Source organism: Aquarana catesbeiana, linkage group LG04 (assembly GCF_042186555.1).
Source record: "Aquarana catesbeiana isolate 2022-GZ linkage group LG04, ASM4218655v1, whole genome shotgun sequence".
NCBI classification, from domain to species: Eukaryota; Metazoa; Chordata; class Amphibia; order Anura; family Ranidae; genus Aquarana; species Aquarana catesbeiana.
In genome coordinates this window covers 85,562,257-85,575,372 of record NC_133327.1, presented here as the reverse complement: position 1 = coordinate 85,575,372, position 13,116 = coordinate 85,562,257, and the positions used below count along the sequence as shown (strand labels likewise).

The following is a 13,116-nucleotide window of genomic DNA, read 5'->3' as shown; positions in this document are numbered from 1 at the left end:
GAAGAATAAAACAAGGAATGTGATTGGCTGCTACTGGCAATAATTATAAAGTTGCATTTGAGCACGATTAACTTAAATCAACCCAAGCTTATGCCACCACAGGCCGTACCATTGTGCATAGATTGCTTTAGTTTGTACTGGAGTGGAATGCAGAATATTGTACTTCACCAAAACAAAAAGTTTAGACAGACCTCTAAGCCCCAGATCAGGGGTCTCCAAACTTTTGAAACAAAGGGCCATATTACTGCCATTCAGACTTTAGCTGGGCCAGGCTGTGGCAAATGGAAGTAGAAAATTTCCTGGCATCAGTAGGAGTAAACTACAATAGGCATGATGGTCAGTGGCAGTAAAAAAATTGCACTGTTGGTGTCAGAGGGTGAAATAGTGCCCCATCATTGGTGTCAGTGGAAGGAATACTGCCCCATCATTGGTATCCTTGGGAGGTATAGTGCCCCATCATTGGTGTCAGTGGGAGGAATAGTACCCCTGTCACTGATATCAGTGGGCGGAATAGTGCCCAATTATGGATGTCAGTGGAAGGTATCGTGCCCCATCATTGGTGTCAGTGGGAGAAATAGTGCCCCTTCATTGGTATCCGTGGAAGGAATAGCGCCCCATTATTGGTGTCAGTGGGAGAAATAGTGACCCATCATTGGTGTTAGTGGCAGCTATATTGCCCATTCATTGGTGCCAGTGGAAGGAGTAGTGTCCCAAGGGCTGGATAAAGGCATGTAAAGGGCCACATCCGGCCCGCAGACTGCAGTCTGGAGACCCCTGCTCTAGCTCAAAAACCATACATATTGAGGAAAATTCAATTACAACCGGAACCCATAACAGAAAAAATATAAATACCAACCTTGTAAATTTATCTATGTTTAAGTGTTACCACAGTCGTTAGATTATTTCTTAATTAGCAAATTGATTAGAAATTAAACTATAACTGAAGACACAACTTTTTTTTTTCGTCAGTTTTTATCACTGCCTGTGCCCCCATTAGGGAGATTCACCCTCTGTATTTGTCCTGTTTACCATTGTCATTGAAAGTGAAAATAAAAGAAAATCCCAAAATTTGGGTTGTCCCAACGGACACATTTGGGCGACATACCACTGGAGGGCTCTGTAGCTCTAGTCCAACCACATCTCTGCCCGGATCAGCCTGCTTAACTCAGCTGTCCACTCCTAGTTCGGTTGTTCCCCCAATAACAGCATTCACACCTCATACTGCGACCAGTACCTTACATGGACAGAGGGGAGACTGTTTCCCTGGTGGTGCTGCTCGAGAGCTGGTGCTTTGTTGTAGTTGTAGGCGGACAGAATTATACCATCCCAGCAGGACCTGCACAGGTCCCCTGTGCTGTAACCACATCTCTTGCAACCTCCTTTGGAATTCCTCTTCTATGGCAGCTGGTATCTGTACCTCTCCTCTTCTGCTATCTGGACCTTGGATCCTGGTGGTAGTTTGGACGTGTTCACAGCCAGGAAGCATGATCCCACCGCTGCCAACCAATCGTAACGGACCCCGTACTCGACAGGACTATGTCTGTCGTAAATGCTTCCTTTGTCCAGAACCAGCACTATCCAAGACCCCTTAGCTCACCCAATCATTAGCCGTAAATCAATGTAGGGTGAAAACCATCAAACTGTTTATTCAAACACAGGTATACACTCAGGGAACAACTCCCCCCTCCCTTTGATTCAGGGCAGGGTAAACTGTCCAATCAGCAGGGAGAGTTGTGGAGGAATTTGCCCCTCCCCTCTCCATCCTGCCCCCAGTCCACATGCCAGGAACACAAATACAAAACATCCATCCCATAATACATTTCACCTAAGGCAGACAGACACAACAAAACAGGACACAGCCACACCCCAAACGATCCCAGCAAACAGTCCACAACAGCATGAGACAACACACAATATATACATATATACAATATTCCAGTGTGGCTATACAGGGAGTCTGACTAGCACAGATCAGACTGGGGTTCTCGGTCATCCTGTGCTTCTAATGGGCACAAGGTGATTTACAAGGAGATGGGCCAGAGGAGCTGGACACAGAGTTTCCAGAGCTCTCCAAGGTAAGCTGGGTTCCACAAGCCCCCCACCCAAAGTGACTCCCATCACAATACTCGCCTACGTGCTGTAGCATCGGTGTGATGATGTAGTTATCCCCCAACGGCTCCAAGCCCAAGAACGGAGCGATCATATGACCGCTGATCACTCCTGGTCTGCTCTGGCAGCAGAGAGTGGTGACTGTACACAGAGTGCATAAAGATAAAAAAAAAAATACTTCTGCCTTTTCAACCACTTTAAGTCTTCTAGAATAAATGAATATGTACAAATAAAGGGCAGAATTGCTTACCTTTCCAGGACAAATGCTACTTTAGGATACCTGCAGTGTTCACCACATATTTAATAAATTGAAGGAGGAGGGGGGAAATTGTCTGCCAAACAGCTGCTGCATCCAATCAGCAGCTGCTATTAACGTAGATGGAGGAAATAGTTAGATTTTTTATTTCATTATGCCTGCTGGCAGAATGAAAACAATCTACAGTTTATGTGTATAGTCTTCTTTAGTCAAGTGATTCCTATTAAAGAGCAAAGACCCGCTGATCTCAAATGTGACCCTCCTCTTCACCAGGCATCTGTGACAAAGCCACACTGTAAATGCATTTAACATGCACCAAAACCTGATGCTCATCTCTTTCTAGTGCATGAAAAAGATGGGGCTCTGCAGATGCTAACCTATCTTAAGCTATCATACAACAACCAGTACCCCTTCATTTGTATGTATTACCTCATAGCAGACATCGGCACTTAGACATTTGTACACATTCTGCTGCATCTCCAGTATATCTTGAAGAAGACCTTTCCAGTGACTCTCACTGACCGGAGGTTGTCTAGAAGAGGAAAGATAAAAACGCATGTTCACATAAACAAGGCAAAAACTGACATAAACTACTGATATAAATATTATTTACAAATAAAACCAATGAACTAGCAGCCACCTATGACTGTACAAAAAAGTAAAAATTCAGATGTAATTTTTCACTATCATGACAACAAATAGAATAAATTTGCAGGATTGGCCAAAATGACCAGCTTCTGGTATTATCGTATTTCCTGTTTAGCAGCAGAACCTGAGGTCTGTGAAATCTGGGATGCCTAGCATCTCCACCCCCTCCTAAATGTAACCCTATTATGTCTACTGCAGTTTAAGATCAAAACAAAACTTACTGTACTAAAAGCTGTAGGGATTTTAGGCAGAACTAAAATAACAATGGTCTTCCCTTAAAGCAGTCCCTTCTTGTCCTTCTCATTGAAAATGCAAATAGCAACCCTCAGCTCAGACCTCACCCTGTATTTAATATGCCCAGGCTGCCATTTTTGGTTATCTCTGCTGATCTGTCAACATTTGAGCCATAGGTGGTCCTGCAAGCACCCCCGGCTTGACAAGTTGATTTTTAACTGAGCCAGGTGCAAGTAACAGCATCCTCTATTACAGGGACATGCAATTAGCGGACCTCCAGCTGTTGCAGAACTACAAGTCCCATGAGGCATAGCAAGACTCTGACCGCCACAAGCATGACACCCAGAGGCAGAAGCATAATGGGACTTGTAGTTTTGCAACAGCTGGAGGTCCGCTAATTGCATATCCCTTCTCTATTAGATGCAGTCAACGTTCAGCAGTGCCAGCAGCCACAGGAGCCTGAATACAATAGATATTCCTCCACCCACACTGTTTAGCATGGATGGGGGAACCAAATTGGTATTATTATTATTATACAGGATTTACTGTATATAGTGCCAACAGTTTGTGCAGCACTTTACAATGTAGAGGGGGGACAGTACAATTACAATACAGCTCAATACAAAAGGAATAGAAGGGCCCTTCTCGTGGAGCTTACAATCTAAAAGAGAGGGGGTGGTACTTTCTCTCTTCTCTTTTCTGGCAAACTGAATGGTCAAAACTTTAAGCCATCTATACCCAGCGTTTTTTGGCAGGGTGAGCTGTACTGAATAGGATGCTAATACTAAAGAAATTATGGATAGGGGTAAGTGGCACTACCTATGTTGGGGTACCTAATTGGATATAATATTCCGTGCTTGTGTTTACAAAACAAGAAAAAAACACTCAGCAAAAAAAAATAGGATTTTTTAAAACAGCTTACCTGTAAAATCCTTTTCTTTCGAAGGACATCACGGGACACAGAGCCACAGTAATTACTGATGGGTTATATAGGTATCACTGGTGATTGGACACAGGCACACCCTATCAGGAAGTTCAACCCCCTATATAATCCCTCCCCCTTGCAGGGATACCTCAGTTTTTGTAGCCAAGCAATATAGTGTATTAGAAGAGGGGCGGGACCTCTGTGTCCCGTGATGTCCTTCGAAAGAAAAGGATTTTACAGGTAAGCTGTTTTAAAAAATCCTATTTTCTTTCTCAAACATCACGGGACACAGAGCCACAGTAATTACTGATGGGATGTCCCAGAGCAATGTTATCTGAGGGGGGGGAACCACGACCAAGTAGGGTGCAATCAGACCTGAGGACCCTGTACCGCTGCCTGCAGCACGCTACGCCCAAAGGCGATATCCTCATGCCTTCTCACATCCACCTGATAGAATCTGGTGAATGTATGAACTGAAGACCAGGTTGCGGCCTTGCAGATTTGAGCCATAGAGGCCCGATGATGCACTGCCCAAGAAGCACCAATAGCCCTTGTGGAATGTGCCCTGATCTGAAGGAGGAATCTTCTGTTTCAAACCGTAAGCTTGAATGATCAACTGTCGAATCCATTTAGAAATGGTAGCTTTTGACGCTGCCTGTCCTCTATTGGGACCCTCTGGCAGCACAAACAAAACATCCGTCTTGCGGATCTGAGCAGTTGCCCCTAGATAGGCCTTAACTGCTTTTACTACATCCAGCGAATGTAGAGATCTCTCTTCCGGAGAACAGGGATCTGGAAAAAAGGAAGGTAGAACAATGTCTTGGTTTAAATGAAAATCAGAAACCACCTTCGGTAAAAAAACTAGGATGAGGGCGTAGTACCACTCTATCCCTGTGTATAATCAAATAAGGCTCCTTACAAGAAAGAGCTACTAATTCTGATACTCTTCTAGCAGAAGAGATGGCCACCAGAAAAATTAATTTCCTTGTCAACAAGACCAAAGGAATCTGACTTATTGGTTCAAAAGGCTGTTTCTGTAACACAGCCAGGACCAAGTTCAAGTCCCAGGGGTTTAGGGGCGCTTTAACCGGGGGGTTAAGACGCATCACCCCCTGCATAAAGTTTCGGACCAAAGAATGCAAAGCAAGTGGCCGCTGAAATAATACTGATAAAGCAGAGACCTGGCCCTTGATGGTACTCAAGGCCAGCTTCATCTCTAATCCCATCTGTAGAAAATCAAGGATTCTACCTATGACATATTTCCTGGGATGCCAACCTCTGGATTCACACCAGGTTATATAAGCTTTCCAGACTCTATGATAAATCATCCTGGAAGCTGGCTTCCTTGCATTAATAAAGGTAGATATGACAGGACCTGAGAGCCCACGACTCTTCAGAACGTGGGTCTCAATAGCCAAACCGTCAATTTTAGCATTTGTAAGGCAGGATGGAACGCTGGAGCCTGAGATAACAGGTCTGGGCGTACTGGTAGGGTCCACGGGGAACCTACCGTCATCCTTACTATTTCTGCATACCAAGTCCTTCTGGGCCAAGCGGGGGCCACCAGAAGTACCGACTTCCTTGGGCACATGCAGATATGCATCTCTGATGTCTATTGATGCCAGAAATTCTCCTCCCTGCAGGGTGGGAACTACTGTTCGAATTGATTCCATGCGGAAGGATTGAATCCTTAGGAATTGGTTCAGATCCCTTAAGTCCAGAATAGGCCTGACATCCCCATTTGGCTTTTGGACCGTAAAAAGGTTGGAATAGAAGCCCAATCCCTGGTCCTTTGCGGGAGCTATCATAATGACCTCCTGCGACAAAAGTTGCTCTAACGCTAGAAGGAGCGACTGCTTCTTCTCTGGTTCTCTGGGGACACTTGATCTGAGGAACCGAGGAGAGGGGAATTCCTGAAGCTCCAGCTTGTACCCTAAGGTTACCGTGGAGATTACCCATCTGTCCTGGAAATCCTCCTGCCAGAGCTCTGAGAAATGTCGCAGTCTTCCCCCCACTCGAGTGAGCGGGGGCACCCCCTCATGCAGAGGTCTTAGTGTTTTGCCTAGTAGGCTTCTTTCCCCAGGACTTCTTTTGTCCCTGGGGTTGACTCTTGTCTCTGGACCCCGATGGAGGCGGCCGTCGAGACTGCCTGGAGGCTGAAGCCACCGGCGCTGGGGAAAGAGTCTGTTTGAAAGAGGGACGCTTACTCTTCTTCTTGACAGGTAAGAGAGTGCTTTTCCCACAAGAGATTCTCTTGATATAGTTATCCAAGTCCTCTCCAAACAACCTTGCACCACGAAATGGAAACCCAGCCAGTAGCTTCTTACATGGTGCTTCGGCTGACCAATTTTTCAACCATAGGATTCTACGTATATGCACCAACCCCAGTGAAAGACGGGAGGTTTGCACGATAGAATCTCTAATGGCATCAACCACAAAGCATAAGGCCGCTGGAAGGTTAGCAAACCCCTGGGCCTGCTGTTCAGGTAATACTTTGATGACCTGCTTAACATGGTCTCTTAAGTATTGACAGACTCCAATCGCTGCTACTGCAGGTTGGGCCACTGATCCTGCTAAGGAGAAAACATCCTTCAATAGGGATTCCATCCTTTTATCTACAGGATCCCTGAGCATCTGAGCATTGTCTACAGGACAAGTCAGGCTATTATTTACGGAGGAAATGGCGGCATCAATAGCCGGTATTCCCCACATTTTAATAAACTTTACTTCCATCGGATAAAGTGTTGAAAACTTTCTCGGCGGAAAAAAACGTTTGTCTGGGTGATCCCACTCAGAATAAATGAGCTTTTCAAGTAAAGTATGAACAGGAAAAGCATGTGCTGCTTGGAAAGGTTTCAGTGACCCCAAAGCAGAAGAGGATTCTTTAGCAGTTTCAGGTATGGGCAACTTAAATGTGGAGCGGACCAATCCAGTAAGGATCTGCACTAAGACTTTCTCCTCTTGGGAAGTCGCAGAGAGTCCCTCTCCACCTGATTCCTCCGAAGAGGAATCATCCGTCCCATCCCGATCCTCTGAAAGGGATTCATCTCCTTTATCCCAGAGCTCCTCTGTCTGAGGGTCTTGGGAAACAGAGGAAAGCCTAGTGCGTTTTCTTCCACTGAGTGAAGACGTAATCACGGCCATTAATCTTTCCTCTAGACCATTAATGGTTGAGGAAAAAACCTCTTGTGTAATATATACAGGGGCTGAAGTGCCAGAAGCAGGTGTAGCCCCTGACCCCGATGGCTCTCCCTGGCCCATCTTTAGGGGGGGAGGATGCTGCCGACAGGGGGCCCTCAGAACCTGAACGAGATCCCCTAGTGTCTCTGGTTCCTGGGGTGCTTGAACCTCTTCTACCCATAGTGCAAAGCAACAAGGTGTGAGGTATACAAATGAACACTGCCCGCTGAGCGATGTAGTCTGGCTAAAAGCCTTGCTACCCAATGCTCAGTCTGGTGTTACTTCAGTAAATGCTGCCTAGGAGAATGCCTGTGTCCCACCTTACATGCGACCGTCAGCTCTGTGTCTCTCAGAAGGCTGTGTGCACCTGTACAGAGTGCCTTTAATAGCCTGCAGCTGGCCTGAGTGGGAGTCTAAGCACCTGTGCTGATGTCCTGCCCCCTCCTCTACCGCCCCCCCCCCCCCCCCTCGAGTTTTGAAAAAAACGAGTGCTTCCCGCGCTGGCCGACTCTCCTGTCATGCTTCTGGAGAAAAGGCTGGGAATGGGGGGGGGGGGAGGCTGGTAACAAGATCTGCCTGAACGGCTATCTTCAGAGATGGTGGCCATTAGGCCACAGAGCCCGGGTGGTATAACCACTTTCTAGACCCCTGTGGCCCCTCTCTAGCCTGGGGGGGAACATTCAGACATGAGAAATCCCCCCTTCCATCTTACCTTGCAGCCAGCCTGAGATGCTGGGATACATGTGCAGCGAAAACAAACACTGAGACAGACAGTCAGCATGTGAAAGTTTGTGCTCTTGGCAGCCCCCGGTGGTCACAATAGGCATAGCATGCATTTACCTTAAAGGAGAAAAGCCACTAGAACTCAAAAATTCTGTGGAATCTCCTCTTACCTTATCCAGCTGCAGGGTGCTGTTTACACAGACCCAATCTTCACCTCTCACGGTGGGCTCCGTTTGAAAAAAACGTCAGAGACTGGGGCCCCCTACGAATAGGGGGATCCAACAGTTCTGGGACCGTAAAGCACCTCGCCAGAAATTAGGAAGTTTAAAGCCATTTTCTGATCTGCGGGGTCCAGCTCTCTAAAAAGAGAAGCATTACGGGTAAAACCTCATTTCTTCGGACACGAGGCCCGGGTAGCATCCAATTCGGCCTAAAAATGACACTTTGAATGGATTCGGTTCGCCTGGCTTGCCCCAGTATAGGATATCAGAATATTCCCTTTGGAGCTCAGCACAGGACATCTTTACACGTCCATCACCTAAGACACTGGCGTAAAAACTGAGGTATCCCTGCAAGGGGGAGGGATTATATAGGGGGTTGAACTTCCTGATAGGGTGTGCCAGTGTCCAATCACCAGTGATACCTATATAACCCATCAGTAATTACTGTGGCTCTGTGTCCCGTGATGTTCGAGAAAGAAACATTAATTTGTGAGTATGCTTCTATTAAAAATTGGTGAACCGTGCTAATGTATACAAGCCAGAAAAATACTCATATGTATATCTAAGGTGTAACTGGCCATCCAAAACAGTGTAGTGTATAGTAAATAAAATAAAATCAAATAATAATTAAAGATACAACGCACACCCCCACTTATTGCGTGGAGAGGAATCTAGCCAGTAGAAATCCCCCCTGCAAGTGGTGTAGTACCCAATCTCCAAAAATCATTAATAAATACATGCAAAGGTGATATGTCATATAAATCCAAAACCCGTGTTGAACCCCTCTCCCATCCACAATCAAGAGTGAAAATAGGAGGGGATATAGATCTTAAATCAGTTCGTCATGTGTTACAACAAAAAAGTGTAAAATTGATAAAAATCTGAAAAAAATCTGAAAAAATCTGAAAAAATAATATATAGTTCCAGCATAAGAAAAAATGGTGTATAATGTTCCAGCATAAGCAAAGTTCTTGTGAATAGTGACTTTTGTGGGGAAAGAAAACAACTGATATCCGGTGACTTGCGGTGCTCCCCCTCAAGGATCCCCACTCACCAGCTACCTACACCCCCGCAGGGGTAATAGGCATGTAGTCTCAGGCAGTGGAGTAGCGTCTTAGATTCCAGTAGGGCTGTCCCCGGGTGCTTCCTCTCCAGATGTATTAAACCCGTCCGTGGTATGGGTCATCCACATAGGAAAGAAACAGGGCTCCCGTAGGCGGAGCTACGCACTTATGTCACACGCAGAAGTCGGAGAGAGCGTGGAACGCAGTTGAGGCGCACGCCGCTCAGCTGATGGCTTTGGATCCACAAGCTCTCTGCGTGTATGTCACCTATACGCAGTGTGAATATATGGCATTCTTTTTATAAGGAGCTCGGACTTTTTATCTTATATACTTTTTATCTTATATATTTTTATTTAGCTTGATGTTGGGCTATAGTTTTTTTAATAAAGTAATTTTAAACGTAATACACAACGGGAGCCCTGTTTCTTTCCTATGTGGATGACCCATACCACGGACGGGTTTAATACATCTGGAGCGGAAGCACCCGGTTACAGCCCTACTGGAATCTAAGACGCTACTCCACGGCCTGAGACTACATGCCTATTACCCCTGCGGGGGTGTAGGTAGCTGGTGAGTGGGGATCCTTGAGGGGGAGCACCGCAAGTCACCGGATATCAGTTGTTTTCTTTCCCCACGAAAGTTACTATTCACAAGAACTTTGCTTATGCTGGAACATTATACACCATTTTTTCTTATGCTGGAACTATATATTATTATTTTTTCAGATTTTTTTCAGATTTTTATCAATTTTACACTTTTTTGTTGTAACACATGACAAACTGATTTACGATCTATATCCCCTCCTATTTTCACTCTTGATTGTGGATGGGAGAGGGGTTCAACACGGGTTTTGGATTTATATGACATATCACCTTTGCATGTATTTATTAATGATTTTTGGAGATTGGGTACTACACCACTTGCAGGGGGGATTTCTACTGGCTAGATTCCTCTCCACGCAATAGGTGGGGGTGTGCGTTGTATCTTTAATTATTATTTGATTTTAGTTTATTTACTATACACTACACTGTTTTGGATGGCCAGTTACACCTTAGATATACATATGAGTATTTTTCTGGCTTGTATACATTAGCACGGTTCACCAATTTCTAATAGGAGCATACTCACACTCACAAATTAATGTTTTTTTGCTGAGTGTTTTTTTCTTGTTTTGTAAACACAAGCACGGAATATTATATCCAATTAGGTACCCCAACATAGGTAGCGCCACTTACCCCTATCCATTTCTTTTTACCGCTAAATCTCACCCCCCAGGGGGTGTGTGTAATGGGGGGCTGCAAACCTCAGTCCGTGAGCGCGGAAACCCATTTCCTAGGATCCTAATACTATAAGCCATTTTGGACTGCTTGTAGATCAGTATACTGATGGATAATTATAGTCTATGTAGGGAAGGCTGTCTGTGCTAAGACTGCAGTCTAAACATTTCTGCAAGGCAGGACGGGCACCTGACAACCAGAGCAAGATTTAATATGTTATCTGACAACTGTATTTCCAATGTTCTCTGGCTATATGCTCTTGAATTCAAATATTTAAAAGTGGAAAACACTGCATTGTGGCCACTATGGATGTCCCTATCATAGGAAACCAGTATGGTCCCCAGCGCCCTTTAGTGACCATAATAGATTATTATCCGCATTCACACATTTGAATTGCAGAGAATATAGCTGGAGAACATACCCTGTTCACACATATTGCATTTACATACAGTTGCCATGGATGAACCGCTATGGAAATATTTTATAAACACACCCCTTAGTGTAGTACCACTAAAAACATGTTTCAACCAAGTAAATAGAAAATATTTCATATGTATCATATGCAACCAGTGAGCGTGACACAAGGACTCCAGGTTGCCACACAACTGGTTTATTACCATGCTGTGAATACAGACATTAGATTGAGTTCAGCAGATTTTGCAATTTCTCCAATTTTGTGTGAAAGGTCATTCATAACCAAAAACAACTTTCCTGGTAAAAAAAATAATGCTTCCAGGCACAGGAAAGGTGGTTAAAAGTTATTGTAAACTCAAATGCCCAAAACTGATTTATCCTCCATGCTTTTGCTCGTTTACCAGTGCAACGTGTTTGTGGGTTTTTTTTTGTTTTCTTTTCTAATCGCAAATACCTTTTTCCTGTGCTCTGATTTGTGGTCATGTGTCCTCCCTCCACTCTTTATCCTGATCTAAGGGTGCCAAAGTGGGAGGGGCTGAGATTCCCTTCTCTCCCACGATAAAACACTGTGAGGCATAGCAGCTTCAGAGAAACAGCAGAGTCAATGAAAGATGGAGGAGAGGGGAGTGGCGTGGAGGAGGGAAGAGGGGAGAGGCGGAGAGGAGAAGAGAGGGGAGGGGAGGGGAGAGGAGCGGGGGGGGGGGAGGGGAGAGATCCACAGGGGAGAGCTGCAATGACAGAGACACGTAAGTTGACCACTATCTCATGTCTCAGCAGCCATGATAAACATGGTCAGCTCACAGAGCAGAAGTCAGGACCAGTCAGGATCAGCCAGGTACTGTAGAAGATAGAAAGGGACAACTGACAAGGCAAAAGCACTATGTTATAACTTGTGCCTTAAAGGGGCTGGAGCAAGATTTTTTTTTTTTGGGGGGGGGGGAATTTGGGGTTACAACCACTTTAAGCCCTGACTGTGATCTTCTTATTTGATGATAGCAAAGGGATAAGAAGTAAGTAATTTGCAGGATCACCAGGTGAAAAAGTGAAAGAGCCTGAAAAAAAGGAAAACTAATGCAGCCACCTCAACTAAGGACCAGTGAGGTGCAATATATTACATTTTTGTTCTTGGGTTTAGATATGCTTTAAGAGTGCTATTTTATGTCAATGATTCTCTGAATGGTAATAACAGAACAAAGGCATGCTTTCAATGCAAATGTAAATGCATTGCCGGGCGGCTCTTTTACATAAAGACAACTTCCTATTATCGAGCTTTATATCTGCCTAGAGTAGTGTCATGGTGTACCACCCTGCAGACCAAACTTTGGGTGCAAGTGGAAAAACAAGCCTCATCGATCACTTTGTCTGCACTCCCTTGAGTCGCTCATAAATATTATCAGGGATTGAAGAGGAATCCTACAATCGGGGCTACAATTGCAGTTCTTACCCACACACTTTCATCAAAAGGCCCCTCTCCCTTTAACTCGGGTGATTCAGAATCCAGACTTCACGCCCGGGCTTGACAATAAACAGCTTCGGGGGTTGATGGGACTAGGTATAACTAGACGCATGCATTTTACTAACCCGCAGGGCTGGATGTCTATGCGAGATCTTTCTACCCTTTCACAGGCCCCCTTGAGCTCTGGTCTGCCTTTCAATTGTCACATTATTTAAGGTTTATATCGGATGCGGAATTATATGGTAGGCCTCTGACATCCTTTGAGCACCTATGCACGGAGGGGAAACATGTACCACACAAGGGCCTTATCCCTTCATACATACGTCGCTGGGAGGGGGAACATCAGATTTTTTTTTTTACAAGATCGCAAATTAACAGGATCATTTCACTGGCTCACAAATCTTCCATAGCAAGCCGCTTTCAAGAACAGGGAAGTAAACTACTGGTCAGGTGGTTCTTTAGAATAGATGAAATGAGGACAATAAATGGAATATATGACAGCGTCTTTCTATGGTAGAGAGGAGGAATGCAGGGACACCTGGCGGCCATGGACGACCTTTGCTTGTACACCCCAGTATGTTGAATGCTTCCCCGTTTAGGTTAGGAATA

General features: G+C 45.0%; 1 protein-coding gene across 2 annotated transcripts in view; it reads right to left on the bottom strand.

Annotated features, from left to right (window-relative positions):
• NBAS (NBAS subunit of NRZ tethering complex) overlaps positions 1-13,116 on the bottom strand; it is a 1,128,646-nt gene that overhangs the window by 706,105 nt on the left and 409,425 nt on the right. For both annotated transcript variants that reach the window (XM_073625355.1, XM_073625357.1), the window contains exon 29: positions 2,795-2,897. In XM_073625355.1, coding sequence (XP_073481456.1) covers positions 2,795-2,897 — 103 coding nt within the window. The remainder of the gene's footprint in view (positions 1-2,794; positions 2,898-13,116) is intronic.